Source organism: Heloderma suspectum, chromosome 6 (assembly GCF_057233095.1).
Source record: "Heloderma suspectum isolate Gila_16-S chromosome 6, 16-S_ref, whole genome shotgun sequence".
Lineage (NCBI taxonomy): Eukaryota > Metazoa > Chordata > Lepidosauria > Squamata > Helodermatidae > Heloderma > Heloderma suspectum.
In genome coordinates this window covers 120,201,441-120,223,703 of record NC_139463.1, presented here as the reverse complement: position 1 = coordinate 120,223,703, position 22,263 = coordinate 120,201,441, and the positions used below count along the sequence as shown (strand labels likewise).

At 44.1% G+C, this 22,263-nt stretch overlaps 1 protein-coding gene across 1 annotated transcript in view; it reads left to right on the top strand.

Annotated features, from left to right (window-relative positions):
• The window catches only part of LOC146342903 (vomeronasal type-2 receptor 26-like), a 53,962-nt gene extending 32,972 nt beyond the window's left edge, over nucleotides 1-20,990 (top strand). Inside the window, exons 5-9 of the mRNA XM_084808070.1 lie at nucleotides 11,791-12,110; nucleotides 17,213-17,504; nucleotides 18,858-19,085; nucleotides 19,863-19,989; nucleotides 20,089-20,990. Of these exons, the coding sequence (XP_084664196.1) occupies nucleotides 11,791-12,110; nucleotides 17,213-17,504; nucleotides 18,858-19,085; nucleotides 19,863-19,989; nucleotides 20,089-20,990 (1,869 nt within the window). The remainder of the gene's footprint in view (nucleotides 1-11,790; nucleotides 12,111-17,212; nucleotides 17,505-18,857; nucleotides 19,086-19,862; nucleotides 19,990-20,088) is intronic.
• Nucleotides 20,991-22,263: the final 1,273 nt, after the last annotated feature.

Here is a 22,263-nt window from a genome sequence, read left to right as displayed (position 1 = left end):
TGTTAAACAAAACAGGACATACTGGTAAAATTGCATTTGGGAGAGGACGGTCGCCAAGGAATGTTAAGATGTGTCAAGTAGTGAATGACCAATATTAGTGCTGAAGATGATCTGGTGCAGTTCCTTTATGTTCCTTTCTGTTTGAAATAGGAATGGATTATTCTGTCAGTTTTGCTTTCTCCCACTTCTGAATATTTTTCATGTCAAATTCTTTCAGTCCCTTCATGAAGAAATTTGTGATTTGGGTTCTGTTATCAAACAATGAATCAAATGAAATGTTCACCCATACGCTGGCTACATTCAATAGGCACAGCTATTTCTAGCATGGAGATCACTTTGGGAAAGATGGTGTTGTTTACTGTACTGTTAAATGTACTCCTGTTTTAGAAAGTCCTTCATGACAGATGACACATACAATGTTTTATCTGCACCAATGTTTTATTTATGTTGAGATTTGGGAGTGGGGGGATGTCATGTGACCCTTGGGGCCCCTCTTTCCTGATGCATTCATACACACAAATAGAGAGGCTTCAGTCTCAGGCCTTTAATTCTGTCAGGGCTGGATCTGAGCCCATAGAGTCCCAAAGCAGCTCTGAGTCTAAGAAAGAGATACAATCTGTGGGAGAAGAACCCACTCATTTTTCAGAGGTGCAGCTGGAGGGAGAGCCAACCCCCGCTCACATTCCTGGAGTGACAGTGACCCTGGCATGGAGAGGGAGGGACAACTTGAGCTTCTAGACATGAGGCACAGGCACAGAACACACAAGAGGTTGCAGACGCTGAGAGGAGGCACTCAGCCCACTTGGCGTAATGACAACAGCTGCACCCCGATGCCCCACGGGAAAGGGTGGGCTCTTCCCTCCTACTCCTTAAGTTCTGAGACTTGTCATGCTTTTCTCCAAACGGAGACCAACTGACTTCCTAATGCTTAGAATCCAATGGTAGGCTGCTCCTTTGAGTTTTCCACTTAGTCTCAGGCAGTTAGCATCTGTAAGTGTCATTAGGTTGAATGGAAATAAAGCCCTGGAAAAGAGCCCTTTGGTCTGCATGTTGATTCTGGCTACTTGAGGATTTCAGAAGGCAGCAGGGGTGCTGTTGACAAATTCATTATCACTTGGGATGGTGGAGAATTTCTCCACGAATCTTCGGGAGGCTGAATGCCAACGCATTCAGCCCCCCGAAATTGGTGGGGAAATTCTCCACCGGCCCCCCGCCCCCCCTGGGATGGGACTTACCGTGGCCGAATGTCCCTCTCAGTGGCGGGTCCCAGCGGCGTTTCGGCGGCGTTTCGGTGGGGGCGGGGGTGGCGGCCGGTCTCCCGACCAGCTGCCGCTGCCGCCATTGCAAAATAAAAAAGTAAAGTAAAAAAAAAACAAAAAAACACCCGTGATAGGCTACGTAACGATTTACGTAGCCTATCACGGCTAGATTCCCAATGTCAGCCATGATAGGCTACGTAAATCATCACGTAGCCTATCACGGGTGACTTTGAAAAAAAAAGTGCATACGCAAATGGCGGCGGCCCATGGGCGCCGCCATTTGCGTTCCTTATTTTGGCACGTCTAGTCTACGTAAAGATTTACGTAGACTACGGTGAAAATAAGGGCACGCTATTTGTGTTGCCCTTATTTTCTCCATAGTCTACGTAAATCTTTACATAGACTAGACGTGTCAAAATAAGGAACGCAAATGGCGATCCCCATGGGAGCCGCCATTTGCGTACGTGCTTTTTTTTTTTCAAAGTCACCCGTGATAGGCTACATAACGATTTACATAGCCTATCATGGCTGACTTTGGAAATCTAGCCGTGATAGGCTATGTAAATCGTTATGTAGCCTATCACGTGTGTGTGTGTGTGTGTTTTACTTTTTTTTCACGGCCGGGTAGACGGGGTGCTTCTACCCAGCCTGAATTTCGGCCGGGCGAGGCAGGGCGCCTCCCCCCCCTCGTCTGAACTTTAGGGGGGAGAACCGAAGCGCCTCCCCCCCACCGCGAAGCAAGCTTCGAGAACAGGTAAGGGACTTTCGTCCATCCCTATTATCAACAGGTTCATTACAGATGCAAATCCTCAAAGACTGTCAGACTACAAAGGAATGCCTCCAGGGGATTCAAATGGGAACACTGACATTGCCTACAGTTTGAAGTGAGGCTTGCTGGCTAGACTAACTTAGGGAGGGATGCCCCACCCTTCCAGTGATGCTTCCCTACTTTGCCTCTCATGCATCGCTAACCGGGTTGACCGTCTGAGCTCTGTCCCTGACGTTTTCCTCTTAGCTCTGCACAATAGTCTAGCATCTCTTAGGTCATAGCCCCCACTCTCCTCCTCCTCTTCTCCTCCTCTTGGCTTCTCACAGAGGGGGGCAAGGATGGGGGGGGGCTTCAGGCCTGGCCATCTGGTAGTTAGTAACCTGAGAAGCATGTCTACCCATATCTGAACTGGCTTGGGAAAATGCATCCCGTGGTTCTGGCTATTCCTCTTCTGAATCTGAGCTGCTAACTATCTCCCTGCACTCAGAGTCAATCCTGACAGAGGAAGTACTGTCAGCCCAGCCAGGGAACTATGCCAGACAGGGAGTGACAGCAATGATACTGCCTGAGCAGACCTTTTAAATACTTCATTCTGGATTAAGATTATTTTAGGGATGGCGGAGAATTTCTCCCCGAAACTTTGGGGGGCCGAGCACCAACGTGTTCGGCCCCCCGAACAAGTTTCGGGGAGAAATCCTCCGCACCCCCCGCCCCCCGCACCCCCCCAGGACAGGACTTACCTTCCCTGAATGTCTCTCCCGGCGGCGGGTCCAGCTGGCGGTTCGTCCGGTGTTCGAGCGGGGCGGGAGCGGCAGCCGGTCTTTCGACCGGCTGCCGCCCCCGCCATTGCAATCAAAGAAAAAAAAAAAACGTCCCCTGATAGGCTACGTGACAATTCACATAGCCTATCATGGCTAGATTTGCAAAGTCAGCCGTGATAGGCTACGTGAATCGTCACGTAGCCTATCACGGGTGACTTAAAAAAAAAAAAAGTGTGTACGGATAATGGCGGCCCCCATAGGGAGCCGCCATTCCCGTTCCTTATTTGGTCGCTGTAGTCTACGTAAATGTTTACGTAGACTACGGCGAAAATAAGGGCAACGCAAATAGCGTTCCCTTATTTTCGCCGAAGTCTACATAAAACTTTACGTAGACTAGACGTGCCAAATAAGGAACGCAAATGGCGGCGCCCATGGGCCGCCGCCATTTGCGTACATGCTTTTTTTTCCCCCATAGTCACCCGTGATAGGCTATGTGACGATTTACGTAGCCTATTACGGCTGACTTTGGAAATCTAGCCATGATAGGCTACGTTAATCGTTACGTAGCCTATCACGGGGTGGTTTTTTTTTTCACTTTTTCTTTCGCGGCCGGGGAGATGGGGTGCTTCTCCCCGGCCTGAATTTCGGCCGGGCAAGGCGGGGCACCTCCCCCCCCAGCCTGAATTTCGGCCGGGCGAGGCGGGGTGCCTCCCCCCCCTCGCCTGAACTTCGGGGGGAGAAGTGAAGTGCCTCCCCCCCAACTGCGAATCACCCCTGCGAAAAGGTACGTGACTTTTGTACATCCCTAGAAAATACAAGATCTCCATAGTCTTAAGTGAAACCCAAAGGTTTAAGATTAGGTAGATAACAGAAATCACTCAAAATGTGACAGTTTATACAGAAGTAAATGTGGTTCGAGGTATAATGGCTATTAAATTTAGGTTGTGCACTGGGTAAAAAAGTCAACAGAAGCCAAATTGGATAGCAGTATCTGGTCTTTGGTGTTTCCAGAATTGGGATTGGTGAATTTCCTGTTATCTCAGATACTGATTTTTCCAATCATAGTTTCTGTTCATCCCAGACTTTGAGAATGTTTCCAGTCTTCAGTTCAGGACATTCTTGTTTGAGAATTTTTAAAAACATTGAAAAATGTGACCAAAAAAATCACATAAAATCAAAAAATAAAAAGAAGTTTTGTGGAACCTTAAAGATTAATAAATTTATTTATTATGGTATAAGCTTTCTTGGTCTTAATCCCACCTTATCAGATGTATGAAATGAAATCTTTGTTGGCAAGTGTGTATGTATCTCTCTGTGTCTAGTCCCTATGTAATGCCCCTTTAGTTAAAGTGAATCACAAAAAAGTTTCCATTATAAGCCCTGAAGTGCTATTGCTTATAAAAAATTGCACATATTGAGCCAATAAAACAACACTTGGCATCCATGATCTGGGTGGTGGGTGGGGGGCACCCAGCTTTCCCAAGTCACAGTGTGGTAGATGGGAGCTTCATGACCCACCTCTGTGCCAGGAAGGAGGACTCGATGGGCTTCAGCTGAGGGCCTGGCTTGGAGTCGTTCAATGCAGAGTACGTGGCCAAGTGTTGTTTTATTGTACGAAATTGATGATTGTACGAAATTGTAAATTGATCTGGGCGGAAAAAAAAAAAACCCTGTGATGTCTACAAGTTAAACAGTGCTGAAAATCAACACATTTAACCTTTTTATTTCCATTTTTGGACAGCCATATAATATATTTCAGTAATAATTGTGCGTGAAAACTACTGATGTATTTTATTCAGGCTTTTGGAGGAAGGCAATCATGAATTGGTCTGGGGAAGTTCTGAGCCATGGTTCAAATGTTGGTACTGTTTTCCTGCCTATTAAAAGCATATGGCAGAAAGCGCCACTGCGCCAGCAATTTTACCACATGGATGTGAAGTTTAATTCTGAAGCTAGAATGCTGTCAGCAGCCCAGTGTTTTCAGAGGGACTCTATGTTGCAGAAAGAATCTACAGGTTTCCAATACCCTTCATCATCAAGTGGGCCTCAGAAGGTAATATACATTAATATACATTAATGCATTGATCAGGACCTGATCTTAGGGGGATAGGTTGTTAACCCCTCCCTCCTTGCAGGATGCCAGAAGACTGGAAAATTCTCAAAGTTCAGTACAAATGGAAATTAACATGGAAAAATGAGATACATGGATAAACCAAAATTGATAGATTAATTGATTGCTCTGGAAACTGGAACCAAGTTCCAAATTCTCATCCCTTTAGGGTGCAGAATTGTGGTCAGATGTGTAAAAAAGAACCAACAAGGTGTCTACAAGGGTTTTGTACCAAATCAACAAGGGCCATGAGATGTAAGGTGTATGTGTGTACATATATGTAGTATTCACTGTATTCGTATATGTTGAATAAAGCAAACATATTGTATCTGTGCAGTGGGTCTTTGTTTTGTTTGGATTGGTTCACTGCACAGGGAAACCCAGTTTGCCTTGGAAAGCACCAGAAATGCTCTGAAAGGGTGTGATTCAGCTTGGGCTTTAACGAATTCTGATACATATCCCTACTGTGTAGGCCTCACACAGCATATACTAGAAAGAACACAAAGATTCTTGCCCATCGGTGAACACAGTTTACAAGGTTGAAGTGAAAAGGTGTTAAAGTGAACCAGCATTTTTGGCAGTGGGTAATATAACTCCTCTCACACATATTTGTACCAGAAGTCTTTGCAGATTGCAAGATTCCTGCACCAACTAATGTAATAGGCCACATTGAAAATGTTTATCAAAGAAAGGGGGTTATTGGTCTTCAATATTTTTCTCATAAGCAGTAACTCTCCCATGCTACAATTTTCATACAGAAGCAAAGGTAATATCTATATTTATATCATTATTAACTTTGAATCAGTTTGTTTCTAACAGAGGCACTCTAACAGAAGCATTCGTGCAGACAAACTTTGACTTTTCACTGACCTCTAAGCTTGCTGACAAATCTTCCTTTGAAACTGCACATTTATAAAGAGCTCTGAGTGGGCCAGAGAACTATTCTGCCATTTCAACAGACTTGGTGACTAAACTTGGACAATGCTTTGGCACCAAGTCTACACTTGCAGGTAGATGAACAGGTAGAACAGGTCTCAAATAAACATTTATACTAGGTCTACCTCCCTGTTGTTTTACTACTTTACAGTGTCATCATGCACTACTTTAATTCCTGCTTCCACCAACGTAACCACACTGGTACTCTTTGCAGATTGGTGTAACCCACACACTCTCAGTTACAACTCTGGTTACACACTCAGAAAAAGAAGAAGAAATAAAGACCTGTGTTAGAAAGATCATGAACTACTGCCTTTGCTGCCTCTTATTTGGGGGTTGATACATCAGCACTAATCACATCTACAATACAGTCCTTAAAAATGAAACAGGAAGATGTGAGTCCAAAAAGTGTGTGCGCCAATCTTTATTATACCTTCATTTATGGCTAAAACAGTGAAAGGCAGTGAGAAGCAGGGTAGCTTCTCTCACACACACAAATGAAAATAAAAAAATGCAGGAAATAGCAGCCAGATGTTTTGCCTCTTATCTCACTTTCTACAAATGCAAGGAATTGTCTTTAAAAATAAGCAAACATAAATCAAAGCTATGAATCTGGAGATTATGGTTCACCCGAGGGGAGGGTCCCCCCCCCGGAGGGTCCCCCCCCCTGCTTCTTCCTCCTTCCCCTACAGATGACTATGACTGCAGCTATCTCACCACAGGTCCAATTCAGTGATATAGGTATTGAAAAGAGCCAATCTGGACAGAGCTGCATTTCTCAGTTCCATGACTTCTAGTAAGTTTTTCCTGTAACTGTTGGTCAGTCTCTCACATCAGTTTTGAGGAATTTTGGCCCGTTCCTGCTTACAGAACTGCTTCAACTCCGTGACATTTATGGGCTCCCTTGGATGAACAGCTCACTTCAGGTCCTGGCATATTTTGTGGGGTTAGGTCTGGACTTTTGACTAGGCCATTCTAAAACACAGAATTTCTTCTTCCACAGTCATTCTTTTGTTGTTCTTCTTGTATGTTTAGGATCATTGTCTTGTTGCCTTACCCACTTTTGTTTGAGCTTCTGCTTATGGATGGATGGCCTATAGTGGACATTCTCCACTATAATCTTCTGATAGACTGCAGAATTCAAGGTTGTGTCAATGTTGGCAAGCTGTCCAGGTCCTGACCTGAGGCAGCAAAGCAGACTCAAATCATCACATTCCCACCACTAGGGAAGGTGTGGGAGTCTGAAGAGGGGGTGGAGTCTGACCGACCCCCCCGTCTGGCCTCCTGGACCCGGCTTGCCGAGCCATGGGGCACTGTCAGACCGGGGTGCTGACTGCCCCAGAGCTTGGTGAGTGACTGGGAGTGCTGCTGAGAAGGAGGACTCATCCCACCTCCACCGGCTGTCGAAGACACCCTTGACAATTGTCACGGGCAGGAAGGGCTTCAGGGGCACCCAGTGCTTTCACTCTGGCCTCCTCCCTAGGAGGCCAGGTTGAGAGCACTGGGGGGGGGGTGGCCATGCTGGGACTGTCCTGCCCCCACTGGCTGTTGAAGGTTTCCCTGACAGCCGGTGCAGGAGGAAGGGCCTCAGCAGCACCCCAGCGTTCTAGCTGTGGCCTCTTTGGGAGCTAGAGCATGGGGTGGGGGGCATTGCCATGTCAAGGATGCTGGCAGTCACGCCCTTGTACACATAAAGCACAAGGGCTTGACTACTAGAGTCAATGGGACGGAGAGGAGGGGTGGCTGTCATGGCTTGGTGGGTGGGTGGGGCAAGCAGGGAGGCCCGCCGAGCGGGTCCGGGCTACATGAGTGGAAAGGGCAGCTTGTTGAGCTCCACCACATTCTGGACAGAGATGGATCTGTCCATCCCTATCCACTAACATGCTTGACGGTTGGAATGAGGTTCTTCTGTTCGAACTCTGATTGTTTTTCACCAGACATAATGTTTCTCATAGAGGCCAAAAGGTTCTACCTTTGACTCGTCTGTCTAGAGAACATTGTTCTAGAAGCCTTGGGGATCATCTATGTGATCTTTAGCAAACTTCAGATGGGCAGCAGTATTCTTTTTAGAGAGTAGTGCTTTCCTCCTGGCTATCCTCCCATGAACACCATTCTTGTTCAGTCTTTTTCTGATTGTTAAGTCATGAAAATTCCCATTAGCCAAGGCCAGAGTGACCTGCAGATCCTTGGATGTTGCTCTGGAGATCTTTATCTTTTTGACTTCCTGGATGATGTCCCGGTTTGTTCTTGCTAGGGATGTACGAAAGGCACTTACCTTTTGTGGATTATGTTTATGGTTGGGGGGGAGGTGTTACCTCCCTCCCCCCAGAATCCTTGCCGGGGGGGAGGCGCTCCATTCCTCCCCCACCCCAGAATCCTGGCCGGCTGGCTGTGCTCCTCAGGGATTCTGCGGAGCCGCTGGCCAGCTCTGCCAGCAGCCGGACATCCGGCCGCTGGCTAGCAGGGACGCAAATGGCAATGGCCGTAGCCACCGCCGTTTGCGTCCCTGCAGTCAGCCATGATAGGCTACGTAAATGTTTACATAGCCTATCACGGCTGACTTTAAAAAAAAAAACGACGCGCATACGCCACGGCCGCCGCCATTTGCGTTCCTTATTTCGGCACGTCTTAGTCTACGTAAACATTTACGTAGACTAAGCAAAAATAAGGGGAACGCAAATAGCGGAGCTGCCGCCGCCAGGAAGATCCGCCCAAGGTAAGTCTCATCCCCTGGGGGGGGCAGACCGTTCCGCCACCGATTTCGGGGGGCCGAATGCGCTGGCATTCGGCCTCCCTGAGATCCGTGGTGGAATTTTCGTACATCTCTAGTTCTTGCAGAGATCTTGGTAGGAAGATTGCTCCTGGGTAGAGTGACTGTAGACCCGAACCTTCTCCATTTGTAGACTACCTGTGTGACAGTGGAGTGGTGGAGCCCCAAATCCTTAGAAATGGTTTTGTATTGCTGGATGGATGGATGAGCAGCAATAACTTCTTTTCTGAGGTCCTCAGAGATGTCTTTTGATTGTGGCATGACATGTTTCCACACAACTGTTTCTGATCCTTTTATAGGGTGAGGCCTCCCAAACTCACCCCTAATTAATCTTTCCCCTCATACTGCTTTTGTACAAGCATAACTACTTCAGAAAGAACTTTCCATTCTACTGTCTCTTTTTCATGAGTTTCATATAGAGATGGTGGAGAATTCCACCATGGACCCAAATGAGGCCGGATTCTTTGGAATCTGGCCTCCAGAATCCACAGTGGAACGGATCACTTGCCTCTGCCTCCTGAGGATTCCTCAGTTTCGCAAAAAGGTACTTTCGTACATCCCTAAAAAATAGTGATTCTTACAGAAGTTACGCAGACTTGTGGAGACGGATGGGTGCAGGAATTACGTTTATTGGTACATATTTATTTACATAATTTTCAGAGCAGAAAAAAAGAGGAGAATTCTGGGGGCTTGTGAACAGTGGGCCAACATTTTTGGTGACAATGGCATGCAAAAGCAGGTGAATCGCCTGAGATCAGAGACTGCAGCAGGGAACGCCTTTTGAGGACATTCCTCCAGTGGGTGGGGCTTAGAGACTAGGCCCCACTCCTTGGTGAAACTAGAGATGGGCAACCAAGTAATGTTCACCAGGATTCTCTGAAGATCATCTCATTGCTTGTCTCATCCCTGATTCCCGTTCACGTTTGTGATTGCTGCTTGCTTGGCACAAAGGGGAAAACTGCACAAATTAAGCAGCAATCAAAAGGGAGATTTGTGCAAATTTCCCCAAATTTGTGCAAAATTCTGCACGGCGTGGAGAACGTGGATAGGGAGACATTTTTATCCCTCTCTCAAAACCAGGGGTCATCCTATAAAGCTGAATGGTGGGAGATTCAGGGCAGACAAAAGGAAGTACTTCTTCACACGATGCACGATGCTATCAATGGCTACTAGTCTTGATGGCTATGTGCTCCCTCTAGTACCAGAGGCAGTGAGCCTATGTACACCAGTCGCTGGGGAACATGGATGGGAGGGTGCTGTTGCGTGCATGCCCTGCTTGTGGATTCCCAGTTGACAGACAGCTGGTTGGCCACTGTGTGAACAGAATGCTGGACTAGATGGACCCTTGATCTGATCCAGCATGGCTCTTCTTATGTTCTTATGTTAAACCTCCCCAAATTTGCACAAATTTCCTCCACAGGCAAAAGTGGGACTGATTCAGCCTGCAGAGAAAATTTGTGCAAATTAGGAAAGTTGCACAAATCAAACTGGGAATTGGGAACAAGACGAATGTAAGCATGCATTCAACAATTTGTGAGCATTTTTGGTGACATGTGCTCGTGCTTGCGTTCAAGTTCAGAGCTTTGAACAGGCCATGCTTGCACAGTTCCCAAGCAAAAACAAAATTCTCATACATCCCTAGGAGGACTAGGGATGTACGAAAGTCACTTACCTTTTCGCGGATTGTGTTTGCGGTAGGGGGGAGGTGCTTTGTCCCTCCCCCCAGAATCCTCAATGGGGGGGAGGTGATCTGGCCCTCCCCCCCGGGATCCTGCCCGGCCGGCTCCGCTCCGCGGCAGCTCCGCGGAGCAGGTGGCCAGGGCCGTCCGCAGCTGGAGTTCCAGCCGTGGACTGGCTGGTGTGGATGCAAATGCATTTGCATCCAGCCAGGCTGCCATGATAGGCTACGTAAGTAACGAAAAAACAAAAAAACGGTGTACGCAAATGGTGGCGGTCAGGGCAGCCGCCATTTGAGTTCCCTATTTTTCACCGTTTTAGTCTACGTAAATATTTACGTAGGCTATTACAGCGAAAAAAAAGGGGAACGCAAATAGCATGGTGGGCGTTATTTGCATTCCTTTTTTTTGCTGTAATAGCTTACGTAAATATTTACGTAGGTTAAAATGGTGAAAAATAGGGAACGCAAGTGGCGGCCGCCCTGGCCGCCACCATTTGCGTATGCCATTTTTGTGTGTGTTTTTTAATTGGCGTGCTGTGATAGGCTACGGAAATACTTACATAGCCTTTCACGGCAAAGACCAGGATGCAAATGGCGGCCGCAGCAGCCGGTCAAAAAACCAGCTGCCGCCACTGCCGCAGGTCCCGCCGCCGGACCCGCTGCCGGAGCTGCCACCGTCTGGAACATCCACCCCAGGTAAGCCTCATCCTGGGAGGAATCCGTGGGGGGATGGGAGAAAGGCCGTTCTGCCACGGATTTCGGGGGGCCGAATGCCAGTGCAGTCGGACTCACTGAAATCCGTGGTGGAATTCTCCGCCATCCCTAAGGAGGACCCTCCAAAGGCTCAGCAGGCCAGATAGAGCTGCCTGGCAGGACCCATCCTTGGCCTAAGGATTAAAGAATCTTCAGGTTTGGTCCCCTCAGTTCCTTATTGCTCAATTTCTCATTATTCCTCCCTAACTTTGAGAATTTGTTAAAGGCGGGAGAGAGAATGAAAAAGAAAGACCCTCCCCATCAAGCCAATGTTTTCACCTTCCTGTTGTGTTCTTTCTCAGCACTGAACTCTGGTAATTTGCATCGACACCCCCAGTTCTCATTCCATTAGGGAGCAGAGAAGACTTGTGCTCATGTGTGTGTGTGTGTGGGGGGAATCAACATGTTTGCTACGAAAAGTACCACTCACCATCACCACCCAAATGCTAAAGTAATTTCCTTCCTTTGCAATTATCAAAATCATCAACACTTGCTCACTTGGCCAAAGCTCCAAGGGCTTTCCAGAAGGCAAGAGAAAACAATTAATTTGCAAGACTGAAAGTGCTCATAAATAAACCTGTGTGCCATGGAGAGATGGGAATAGGGGCAAGAACCAGGCAGGGCTCTGTCAGATTCAACTGTGAGAGTTCCCCATTTCTTCATCTTCTCACTTGAAATGGGAACGTTGGCGATTTAGTTAGTATTCAGCTAGTAAGCCTGTTGATGTTAAAATCCAGGCTAATTTCCACCCTAGGAAGTGTGTTGGCAGAGTCAACCACCATCCAATGTGGCAGAAGTCAGGTGGCTGTGTATGTCCACAACTGTCTGTGAAGAGAAACGCTTTGACAGCAGGATGCTCTGGCTAATGCTGTTGTCACTTCTGCTGCCTCCCACTGTGTGCAAATTCAACGTGGATCTTCTGAAGTGCCCTGTGAATGATCCTCTTCCTGTTCCACATGAGTGGTACCAGCCGGGTGGCCTCGTCATTGGTGGGATCGCTTCTCAGATCATTTATACCTTTGATGAACTTTTATTCAAGGGACATCCTTCTCAGGGGCTCTTTGAGATTCCACAGTAAGGATGCATTCCCTCCCCCTTACAACTTTTGAGCTTAGACATTTAATTAAAAAGAATGTGTACATGAATGACAGGATGCTTAAAGAAAGTGCATGTACAATTGGTCCAACCTAGGGAAACTCCTCCATCTGAATAGCGTTTGAATGCAGGAAGATGTGTGCTCATTTGATGCACTGCAGTAAGGATATGGAGCATCGCTCCCCCTCCCCCCAAAAAAAGAAAAAGAAAGAAAAAGAAAATGGAAGAGGGGGAAAACATTTCACAAGTCAGCAACATACGTTTTCACAAAAAACATGCAGAAATTAGGGATGTCAGAGAATTCTGCCACGGATTCCAGTGAGTGCGGTGAGTCCCCTGGAATCCATGGTGGAACGGCCTCCCGCCCACCACCCTGCAGAATCCCCCCAGGACAGAGCTTACTTGGCAGTGGATGTGGTGGTGGCAGCGGATGCGGCGGCAGTGGCGGCAGCTCCGGCTGGTCTCTCTCGGCCGCTGCCAGGCTGCTGCGGCTGCAAATGGCGGCCATGGTAGCGGCTGCCATTTGCATGGCTGCCTTTTGCCGTAATAGGCTACGTAAATACTTACGTAGCCTATCACAGCAAACAGCAGGGGCGCAAATGGCAGCCACTACTCCATTTGCGCCCCTGCTCTTTGCCGTAATAGGCTACATAAGTATTTCCGTAGCCTATCACGGCAAAAGGCAGCCACACAAATGGCGTAGTGGCCGCCATTTGCGTGGCTGCCTTTTGTCATGATAGGCTACATAAATACTTACATAGCCTATCATGGCTTGGCAGCCACACAAATGGCAGCTGGCGTAGTGGCCACCTTTTGTGGCCGCAGCAGCCCAGCAGTGGCCAAAATTCTGGCTGCGGCCAGCCCCAGCCAGCAGCTCCACAGAGTCACCATGGAGCGTAGCCGGCCGGGGAGGATTCCAAGGGGAGGGATGGAGCGCCTCCCCCCCACCGTACATCCCTAGCAGAAATGCTCAAAATCCATAAAAACAACACACTCACACACACACACACCACCACCACCACCACCACCACCACTGCAATAACTCCATATGTATGTAGGGTTATAAATGGGCAAACAAATTTAAATATATACATATTTTTAAGTGAAATGGAAAAAAAAAGGACATACTGGCAAAAGTGCATTTGGGAGAGGATAGTAGCTGAGAAAGAAGGATTTGTGAACCGTTGAAAGATTGTTAGTACTACAGATGAACTGAACCAGTCACTATCTGTTTTGATTTGAAGAACAGTTGTCTTTGCATGTTAATACACTGGGAATTTCAGAACTGAATATAAATCTTTTTTATTGAGCGGTATTGATATTCCATGTGAGATATATTACCGGGGTGGGAGTGGAAGTGTAATACTGCATATGTTCTTACATTTCTGCATTTCAAAGAGGCTTCCACCATACACAGTGCCTTTTCTATGAAACTTCCACTTATTTTCAGATCTCTCTAATCTCCAATTGCATTTGTTTTTCTGTTGTAATCTTCTACCGGGTTGCCATTTTTCCTTCTGTACATCTTTGTGATTCTCCATCTAGTCACTTATCATTGCTTTCTCTGTTCTTCTCTGTCTCCATATTTTTCCTTCATTCAAACACTTTTCAAATCTTATGGTGTTTGTATGGCTTCATGCTGCAAATTACAATTCTTACAATACAATCCTATATACAGTATTTCTACTCAGAAACTAGCTCCATTGAGTTAGACAGGACTTCCTCTTTCCCAGGTAAGTCACCATAAGTGTATATAGAACCACAGCCATATCTGATTTTGTGTGTGTGTGTGTGTCTTTTTGCACTGCGTTCTTTTAGTCTTTCCCATTCCTTTACAGTTAAAGATCCTGTGACATTATTTTTGCCTCCCTCCATTTTTTGCCATTTCAAAGGGTGTCTTGAAAGAGAATTAAATGTCCCTGAAGAATGGGAGGGTGGTATTGAAATTTCCCCCACATTTTAGGATGGGGTTGTTGTTTAAGATGAGGTGGCCAAAGGAGTGGGTTTGTATCTTTTACTGACTTACATTAAAAACAAAACCTTGAAGTGGCTTCTGAGCTGCAGCTGTGATGCTCTTTCCCCTTCATTATTTCTGTGGGGTTTGGGATGGAAAGGGGCCGCGGTGGCTTAGTGTTTAAGATGCTGAATTGCAGACCGGAAGGTCAGCAGGACAGCAGTTCGAGACCCGAATGCTGCGTGACGGAGTGAGCTCCCGTCTTCGGTCCCAGCTTCTGCCAACCTAGCAGTTCGAAAGCAAGAAATTGCAAGTAGATAAATAGGTACCGCCTCGGTGGGAAAGGTAACAGCGTCCGTGCACCTCGGTGTTCAGTCATGCCGGCCACATGACCACGGAAGCGTCTTCAGACAGCGCTGGCTCTTCGGCTTAGAAACGGGGATGAGCACCGCACCCTAGAGTCAGACACGACTGGTTGGGGACACCTTTACCTTTTTTGGGGGGGATGGAGCTGGTTCACCTTACATTTATATGAAGTTGCTGGCAGGTGTCCTTTTTTTTTTTTTAAGCTTTAAAAACAACAGCATTGTAGTGGCTCTCTCTGAACTGCTGTAAAACTCTCTGCTTCCTCTCTGCCACTTCTGTGTCCAGAATTATAATAGACCTATGGGATATAGACCCCGATATGGCAGGGAGAAAACGGCAAGCATCACTGAAGATCAGAGGAAGCCACTGTGACACTTTGAAGAAGAAAAAAAAGTAAAAAGAACAGTCCTACCTTGGCCACCACACTTAAAGGCAGGGAATTATAATTACAGCAACTTGGGAGACACTGCAGAGCCAAAAGTTATGAAAAAGAAATCCACACACTTTCTGTCTGCCTTGCCTTTTAGAACAAAAGGTTAGTAAGCCAGTGCAATTCAAAACACATGTTTTCCTTTCCACCAAAAACAGCATAGAAGAATATACTGTAGTATGGATATCCCTCCCCTCCGCCCCACACACACCAAATCCCAGCATTCCTGATTGGCAATTCTGGATGGGGTTTATGAGAATTGAACTCCAAGACACCAGGTTTAGGAAGGCTGATTTGGTCTTTCTATGCTTGGATAGGCCTGAATTAACACATAATCAGATCCTGAAGACATGGCAAACATACATTGTTTCATGAGCATCAGAAACTTAGTGATAATTCAAAAGTTGCTTTTACAAAGTGTTCTCTTCAAACAAGGGAGAGATAACATTATAAGTATTATTGGATTAAGCTGACTCCCGAATTCAGAACCAAATTGGGCAGATTTGGATGGATTCACCAAGTTATGGATTTGGCCTTTGCTGAATGTTTTCAAACTATAATTTCAGTATTTCAGAAGACTTTGGCTGCCAGTTAACAATCCATAGTTGATCAATACACTTCAAACAAAGCGTAGACAAAAAAATTGTTTTAGGTGGATTCAATGTTGGTTTTGTACTAACAAGAATTAGTGAAGAAAAAAATATGTTTTTCATCCATTTTTCATCTTTATTAGAAATATACTATTATCATCACATTAAAATATAACTTGCATAAAATGACATAGAGCATTTTTGTTGTTAAACCAAACCTTTCTAAAAATCCCTAGATCTTAATAGCTTAACAGGAAATATAATTTCATAATCATTTTTTTGTTCTTAGACTTCAAGTCTGCATAGTTTTAAAAGTAGAGTTTTCATTCTAAGAACCAAGTTCCTTATGCAATACTGAATAGGTTATTAAGCTGACTGGCACACAGACCTGGTGAGTTTCTAATAAGAAGCTCCCGCATTCTAAAATCAGCACATACTTATACTTTTTGTGTAGAAATTACCTCATGATTAATATTATTTACTGTCCCATGAATTAGGGCTAACCGTCTTAATTATCTCATTAAATATTCCTTACAAATTACAATATACAGAACAGGCTTACACGTATGCCTTTCAGGCTAGAAATGATCAATTTTGAATTATACCTTTGTGAAGACAACTTCTTACTCAAAATTTGCCAATTAAACCTAAGCCTTCCCCCCCCCCCTGGCATTGGTATATCAAGCTTTTTGATGTGCGTACCTTACACAATATTTTATGTATTACTTTATAAGTAAAAAACTTTAAGTACAATTACGATCTGGAAGAAAACAGTCCCACACCTGTCCATTACTCGAATATTGTTTTTGGCCCAAGCAATAGGGCTGTAACTCAACATTTTCTGTTTGGATACCATCCAGGTCAACTGGATGATTATTTTTTTAAGCCAGTTACTCTGGAGACATTATGAAACTGCTTGTGAACCTGCATCTTCTGTTTAATAGAATTACTACCTCTTATTTAAATTTTCAAATCCTTAATTATCCATCATTAACATTTGGAATTTTCTTTTCATAGTATGATATCATCTCTTGTTTTAAGAGCAGTAGGTTAGCATTATCTCAGTAGTCTTCCCAGCAAATCCAATAAGGCAAAATCAGCTATTTCGAAAAAATCCAGGCCAAGGAGATGTCCAAATCAAAGTGGGGTTCTTTTGAGGCAGACCAAATCCAAATCTCTACACTCCTGAAGAATCAGGATGTGGAGAGCTACAGAGATGCAGAGGGAGTGGCAAGATTCATCCCCTCATAAGGGAATTATATCCATGTGAATGTCATCCAATTCTGGCATAAAGAAAAGTAAACCTTACTGACATTTATTGATTTCCAATTATCATCAATGGGAGTCCTGGGAATTTAGATTTCCAAATCGAGATTCATATTCAGACCCTAGTTGAAGGTGGTGGCCTCCAAATCAGTACAAGATGAATTGGATTATTTTCTGAATTGTCAAAACAGAATCTATACCAAATCTTTTGGTGGGTACGCATCTCTAGTAGGTATGCCAGAAATACTGTGGAGAGCACAAATGGCAATACTCTGATACATCATGTATTATATTTGGGTTGAGGGTGTTTATTAGATCAGAAACATGAACAATTTAATTTTAAAAAAAACTTAGCAGAGTTATACAAGATCACACTGTAAATCACTTAAATACAGAAATGACTGGGATTGTGGAATAACAAATTCCTCTATCATAGAATTTCTCTCCTGAAATAATACACTAACTATATTGGCAGTGTGGTGACAAAGTTCTACCAGCACACCCTTGCCTTGGCATTTGCAGTAAATGAGATCAACAAGAATCCCAACATCTTGCCCAATATCACACTCGGTTTCCACATCTATGACAGCTATTACAATACAAGGATGACCTATCGGACCACTCTGGACCTCCTCTTCAAACTGCATAGATTTGTCCCCAACTACAAATGTGACACTCAGAAAAACCTGGTAGCTGTCATTGGGGGTCTTGGCTTTGAAACCTCCTTCCGAATGGCAGACATCCTAGAACTCTACAAAATTCCACAGGTAGGATCAGTAAGTGGGGCTCAGGGAGATTAAATTCTTCTCTTGGTATTCTCAGCATGATATGATGGTTCAGAACTAAGGAGATGTATTGTTAGATGGGAAAGAATTCTGGAAATCACATTATATCCCCTTAGCTTCAACAGTACAAGTTGTTGAAGAGCTCTCTCTGATTCTCCATGTTCTGTCAACAAATCTTTGTTGCCTTAAGGGGGGCCTGCATACAGAAACTGCTCCTAACATATCTCTGAAATATTTGTACATTTTCTTTCAGCTCACATATGGCTCATTTCCCTCAGAAGAGATTCAAACCATGCAGATTTCTTCTTTTTACTGTATGGTCCCAAATGAAGTCCACCAATATAAAGGGATAATCCAGTTACTTCAGCATTTTGGATGGACATGGGTTGGAATCTTTATTGTGGATGATAACAGTGGAGAACATTTCTTACATTCCCTGGAGTCATTATTTTCCCAGAATGGGATCTGCTCAGCCTTCACAGAAAGAATCCCACAACAAGCCCATGTGGATAAATTCATTGAAATATATGATGTGATCAAAAGAATATTATCAGCACTTTACACAGATTATAAAGCCAGTACATTTATCATTTATGGAGAATCATTGACCATTGCATTATTGAGAACAATGATATTTCTGCAGGGTCCTGAATATATGCATAGCTCATCGTTTGGAAAGGTGTGGATTATCACAACTCAGATAGATTTCATATCAACAGGTCTTGAGAGGAATTGGAATTTTCAGCTATTTGAAGGGGCCATTTCCTTCACAATTCATGCCATCAATATTCAAGGATTCAAAGAATACCTTCAGAGCATAAAACCCAATTGGACCCAAAGAGATCATTTTGTCAAAGATATCTGGGAGCAAGCATTTGATTGTTTCTTTCCTGATTCTGGAGTTTCAGTGGATGAAACATGTACAGGAGAGGAGAGGCTGGAAAGTCTTCCTGCAGGTCTGTTTGAAATGGACATGACTGGCCACAGCTATGGGATCTATAATGCTGTCTATGCTGTAGCTCATGCTTTGCATGCCATGTATTCATTGCGATCCAACAAGAATAGAGCAATGCTAGAAAGTAACAGTGTACATCTTCAGTTTCTACAGCCTTGGCAGGTAAAGTCTTCACAATATTTTTTTTTTCTTATGAGAAATTAGTAGAATTAGAAGGTGGGATTATATCCTGCTTTCTTCCCCATTAATAATTGGTCAAAAGGTCTTGTACACATTCTGTACATGTACAGGTCCTTCTATAATTGGTGCCTGAAAAGAATGCCAGGTTCAAATCTTACACTTGATTAAATTCTTGCTATGTCTTTATCCCTTCCACCCAGCTCCACATGTTTCTTCTTGACATTGTGTTTAACAACTCAGCTAAAGAGACTGTGTCATTTAATGATGGAAGAAAAATGTTGGGTGGCTTTGACATGGTGAATATGGTTACATTTCCAAACAAGTCCTTTCAGAGAGTGAAAGTTGGAAGTGTAGATCTCGATGTTGCTGAAAGAGAAGAATTCATCATTGATGAAGATACGATAGTTTGGCACAGACATTTTAACCAGGTATGAATTTTGGGGTAAGGATGTCAAAGAAATCCACAATGGATTCAAATAAGTTCAGATTTTAATGAATCCGATCTGCAGGTTCCATAGTGAATTGCAGTTTCCAAAACACATAGATTTGGCACACTTGTGGACCAATTTTTCAATTGGAGGTGGTGCTGATAGGGGGAGGAAGTGTGCTAAATTCTCATTAGCCCAAATTTACTTGCATTAATTTGCACTAGGACTAATGTAAATTAGTGATAGTAGAATGAAATTCTGGTAAAATAATAATAACAACAACCACAACCACAAAAACTGATTCCATCAATGAATGGATGGTGGAATGAAACATACATGACAATCCATGGAACACAGGGGGGATGGGTTTAACAACATCTGTACATTACTATTCCAGGGTAATCTTGGTGGACTTTTGATTCCCCAAATCGATAAACAGGAAAACAAAATTTCCTTTTCTCCCTAACCTGACCTTAACATGGGCAATTAAGCTCTAGAGGAAAGTCTACCTAGTACATTAAACACCTAGATGCAACATTGAAAAGCAAAATCTGTCTGTTCTTTTTCTCAAAATGAGTTACATTTCTTGTTTATAGATAATGAAATACTGTACAAAAAACATGGTGAAAATAGGAGGGATGTGAGTGACCTACTCATTTTCATTCCCACAGACCACCAGTTGGCTATCTTTTTTCTATGGGAAATGGTACTGGCCTGGATCTTTATAGAACAGTACAATGCATAAATATATCTCCCATTTTAAACTGTTGAGTTTAGGTGTTTCCCGTTTCTGTCTGTAATGAACATTGTCACACTGGTCATCAGAAGAAAAAGAAGGAAGGGGGAAAGTTTTGCTGTTATGATTGTGTTCCATGCCCAGAAGGGAAGATTTCAAACCAGACAGGTAAGTAATGCAGAGCTCCAGTTTTGCTGTCATACAATGTCTGCCCATTCAGATGAACTGGAACTCACATGGGACCTTCCATTTCTTTCTTTTTTCCAGATATGAATGACTGTTTCAAATGTCCAGAAGATCAGTATCCAAACAAGAATAGAAATGGTTGCATCCCCAAAGTGACACATTTTCTGTCATATGAAGATCCTTTAGGGATCACTTTAGCTTTGGCTGCTGTTTCATTTTCCCTCATCACAGCCTTGGTGCTCGGGATTTTCCTTAAGCACAGCGATAGCCCAATAGTCAGAGCCAACAACCGCGGCCTCACCTACATGCTCCTCATCTCTCTCCTGCTCTGCTTCCTCTCTGCTTTGCTCTTCCTCAAACAACCAGGAGAAATGACCTGCCTTCTCCGACAACCAACTTTTGCCCTCATTTTCTCAGTGGCCGTTTCTTGTATTTTGGCGAAAACCACCATAGTTTCTCTCGCATTCAGAGCCACAAAGCCTGGATCCAGGCTGAAGAACTGGATGGGGACAAGACTTGCCCATTCCGTTGTCCTCTCATGCTCCCTTATTCAAGCAAGCATTTGTACTATATGGCTCACATCAGCTCCCCCATTCCCTGACATAGATATGTACTCAGTAACTGAAGAAATGATTTTGCAATGTAACGAAGGGTCAGTGTCCATGTTTTATGGTCTTCTGGGCTACATGGGTTTCCTGGCCATGGCCAGCTTCATTGTGGCCTTCCTAGCCCGCAAGTTACCTGACAGCTTTAATGAAGCTAAGTTTATAACATTCAGCATGTTGGTGTTTTGTAGTGTGTGGGTGTCCTTTGTTCCAACTTACCTCAGTACAAAAGGCAAAGAGATGGTGGCTGTAGAGATCTTCTCCATCTTAGTCTCAGGTGCTGGGTTATTACTTTGCATCTTTACCCCTAAATGCTACATCATCGTGTGGAGGCCAGAACTGAACAGCAGGGACCAACTAATGAAGAGAAAGCATTAAATAGTCTGTGTGAATTCTCTGTATTATACTATTATGTGTGTTGTGCGTGAGGGTTTTAGAGGCAGATGGGTCTAACGTTAATTCTAGATATTTACTTAAAATTACATTCAAGATTCTGCAGAAAGCTTCTGTAGCTTCCTAGACTTCACCAAGTGCCTCTTTGAACTATCTCTCTGCAGAAACTGTTCTGTTATGGAAGCATGTTGGTAAAATATTCCAGTCCGGCCAGAGTTCCAGTACTCAGCGCTCAGGATGAGGAAACTGTGTCCCTTGAGATATTGTTGTACTCTGTGTCTCATCAGCCGTGGCTTCCATGGCCAGTGGTCAGAGTTGATGGAAGTTGTAGTCCAACACCATCTTGAAGACATCTTTTGAGGCTGGAAATGCCTTTCACAATAATCACTAGGAATTTTAGCTATGTTGAGTAATTTCGGCTTTCCTGTAGAATTTTTGAAATGGGTCATGATGTTATATTCAGCCCCAAGAGCTGGAGTTATGAACAATGGTCTGTTTTTGGCTTTCTTTTCACTTCGGGGGTACAAGACGGGAATGTCCACTTCCTCCTTTGATATTTGATTTATGTTTGGAACCTTTGGCATGAGATATTCCACAGAATAGTAGCATTTGTGGTTTTGTGCAAGATGGCTTACAATTTAAAATTATTCTTTATACTGCTTATCTTGGAACTCCATTCTTCTGTTCTGGCTTCAATTCTGCTGATTATTACAGTGGGTTATATGTCTGGCTATTCAATTAACTGGTCAAAGTTTGAGTTGATGCTGATTAACGATATTATATCTCATAGTGTATTAGCTAATTGGCCATTTTGAAGTTGCCCAGATGTTATTACATCTTTGGGAATATCTACTGCTGACAATTTTTTTCATAAATTATTATCAGTGAGTAAATATATCATATGAATAAATATGATATGAGAGCCAGTGTGGTGTAGTGGCTAGAGCGTTGGACTGGGAGCTGGGAGATCCAGGTTCTAGTCCCCACTTGGCCATGGAAGCTCATTGGGTGACTTTGGGCCAGTCACAGACTCTCAGCCCAACCCACCTCACAGGGTTGTTGTTGTGAGGATAAAATGGAGAGGAGGAGGATTATGTATGCTGCCTTGGGTTCCTTAAGGAGGAAAAAAAGTGGGATATAAATGTAATAAAATAAATAAATACACAAGGTCTTAAAGTGAAATGGAATAGGAACTGGTCTGTCTTAATATAGCTAATCAATGGATTGCTGCCTTAGTGTCTGTCTCAGAAATGTCTAT